General features: G+C 35.3%; 1 protein-coding gene across 1 annotated transcript; it reads left to right on the forward strand.

The window, feature by feature from the left end:
- The first annotated feature begins 549 nt into the window (after nucleotides 1-549).
- Nucleotides 550-1,241, forward strand: LOC112527729 (heme-binding-like protein At3g10130, chloroplastic). The gene has a single exon (XM_025138513.1). It carries the CDS (start codon nucleotides 564-566, stop codon nucleotides 1,155-1,157), a length of 594 nt encoding a protein of 197 aa, XP_024994281.1. The 5' UTR covers nucleotides 550-563; the 3' UTR covers nucleotides 1,158-1,241.
- Nucleotides 1,242-2,221: the final 980 nt, after the last annotated feature.

Raw genomic sequence — 2,221 nt, forward strand, 5'->3', positions numbered from 1 at the left:
TGTAAAATATCTAAATATTAAAATTAAAAATACATTGTTTAACAAGAACTAATAAATGCTATAATAAAATAATTTTGAAAATATAATGTTGTTATCAGAAAGTCACATCATTATAGTATATGTGGACAGTCCATGTAGACAATGAAATAACATGAAAACCTGGTATAATGAGTAATTTAAAATCAAAGATTGTCCAATGCTATAATAAATAAATTTTTTAATATACAATATTCTAATAAAAATTAGTTTGAAAATACATTGATATAATAAAAAAATTAAAAATATAATGTTATAATAAAGAAATTTATAAAATTAAATTGCTATTTTATGTAATTTTTGCCTAAAAGAAATTATGGGTCCCTCGAGTAAACTACAATATTGTTGTTAAGTAATGCATCAACGGCATATAACTTGTGCCTTGAAAATTGTACATTAAGAAGTTCCATTTTTGCAACGTGGTCTGATAAAGTCCACGCAGCACCTGCTCAATGCTCACCGCTTGTTGATGAAGAAAATCCAAATAAATCACCCACCGTGACGAACACACAAATTTGTTGCTAAACATGGGTATGGTTTTCGGGAAAATCACGGTGGAGACACCAAAATTCCAAGTCATCCGCAGCACGGCAGACTACGAGATCCGTCAATACCCACCGTCGGTGGCCGCCGAAGTCACCTACGATCCATCCCAGTTCAACGGAAACAAAGATGGTGGGTTCACCATACTTGCCAACTACATCGGTGCATTTGGCAACCCACAGAATACAAAGCCAGAAAAGATCGCGATGACGGCACCGGTAATAACGACGACGATGGCAGAGAAGATAGAGATGACATCGCCGGTGGTGACGAAGGGTGGTGGAGGAAGGGTGACGATGCAGTTTATACTGCCGGAGAAGTATAAAACGGCAGAGGAAGCACCGAAGGCGGTGGATGAGAGGGTGGTGATAAAGGAGGAGGGAGAGCGGAAGTATGGGGTGGTGGGATTTAGTGGGGTGGCGACGGAAGGAGTGGTGGCGGAGAAGGTGGAGAAGTTGAAGAGGGATTTGGAGAGAGATGGGTTTAAGATCAGTGGGGAGTACGTGTTGGGAAGATACAATCCGCCATGGACGTTGCCTGCTTTTAGGACCAATGAAGTCATGGTTCCGGTGGAATGAAATCTACGGAAAATCAATAATGTTTCGTCGCTAATAAAATCATGAAATATAATATATTTATTTATTTTAAATTTATTTAAGTCGAGTATATTTTTTTCCCTCTGTTTACATGTATTCATCTATTTGACAGAACTAAAAATTTAGGACTCATGGTCATTACTCGTAGTTCTTTTTTTATTAACCTGGATATCCAATCCGCTATACGAGCTGACTAATTCCAGGACGACCACCTGCTTTGTAGATAGTCTGATCAACCAATCCAATCTTTGGGAAAATACAAAGTTCACATAAAGGAAGCGTTTTTATGCTTTGAAGACGTAGTCTTCATTTGAGACGACCATACGATCGCTCAGAGTCTCTTCGGCTACAACGGCATTTCCGAAGTCCATATGCAGCTTCCATTTTCTATTATTGTTTTGTATCTTGGATCAATCATCAATCACACGCCATTTCTTATTGTAATAATTGTAAAACATGCCTTTCATATTTAACCTTGACCGAATTTTCTCGTGTGGAATCCAAATAGAAAGCATAGGATCAAAACCATACAAGGTTTGATGCAATCCATTTGAACAAGGATATGTTTCATCTTCACTTGCCATAAATAAAATCTCATGTTTATGTCCGACAAAGGAATATCAGATCTTATATATGTCGTGACCACCTATATGAACGAGAACCTAAAAAACGCCTTTCACACTAAAATGATCAAAGATGCTATGATACCACTTGCTATAAAACAATGATGCTTTCGACACAACTCGTGGTAAAACGGAGGGAGATTATGACCAATTTAAACGAAAAATACTATTTAATCGAAGCTAAACTAGCATAATTTGGTGTCCAAGAACACACGAATGTTTTCTTTGTGCATAAGGCAATGTTATTACACATAGAAATATGGCAATTCTTGAAAATAATAAGCATCCAACACAAATTAAAGAGACGGAGTTAGATATATAAAATTAAATAAATATAATAAAAAGTAATTACATTTATAAAAAAATAATTACATTTGAAAAATATTTTTGATAAAATTTATTTTAATTAAAGTTAAAATATAT

Source organism: Cynara cardunculus (genome assembly GCF_001531365.2).
Source record: "Cynara cardunculus var. scolymus isolate 2C chromosome LG 1, CcrdV1, whole genome shotgun sequence".
NCBI classification, from domain to species: Eukaryota; Viridiplantae; Streptophyta; class Magnoliopsida; order Asterales; family Asteraceae; genus Cynara; species Cynara cardunculus.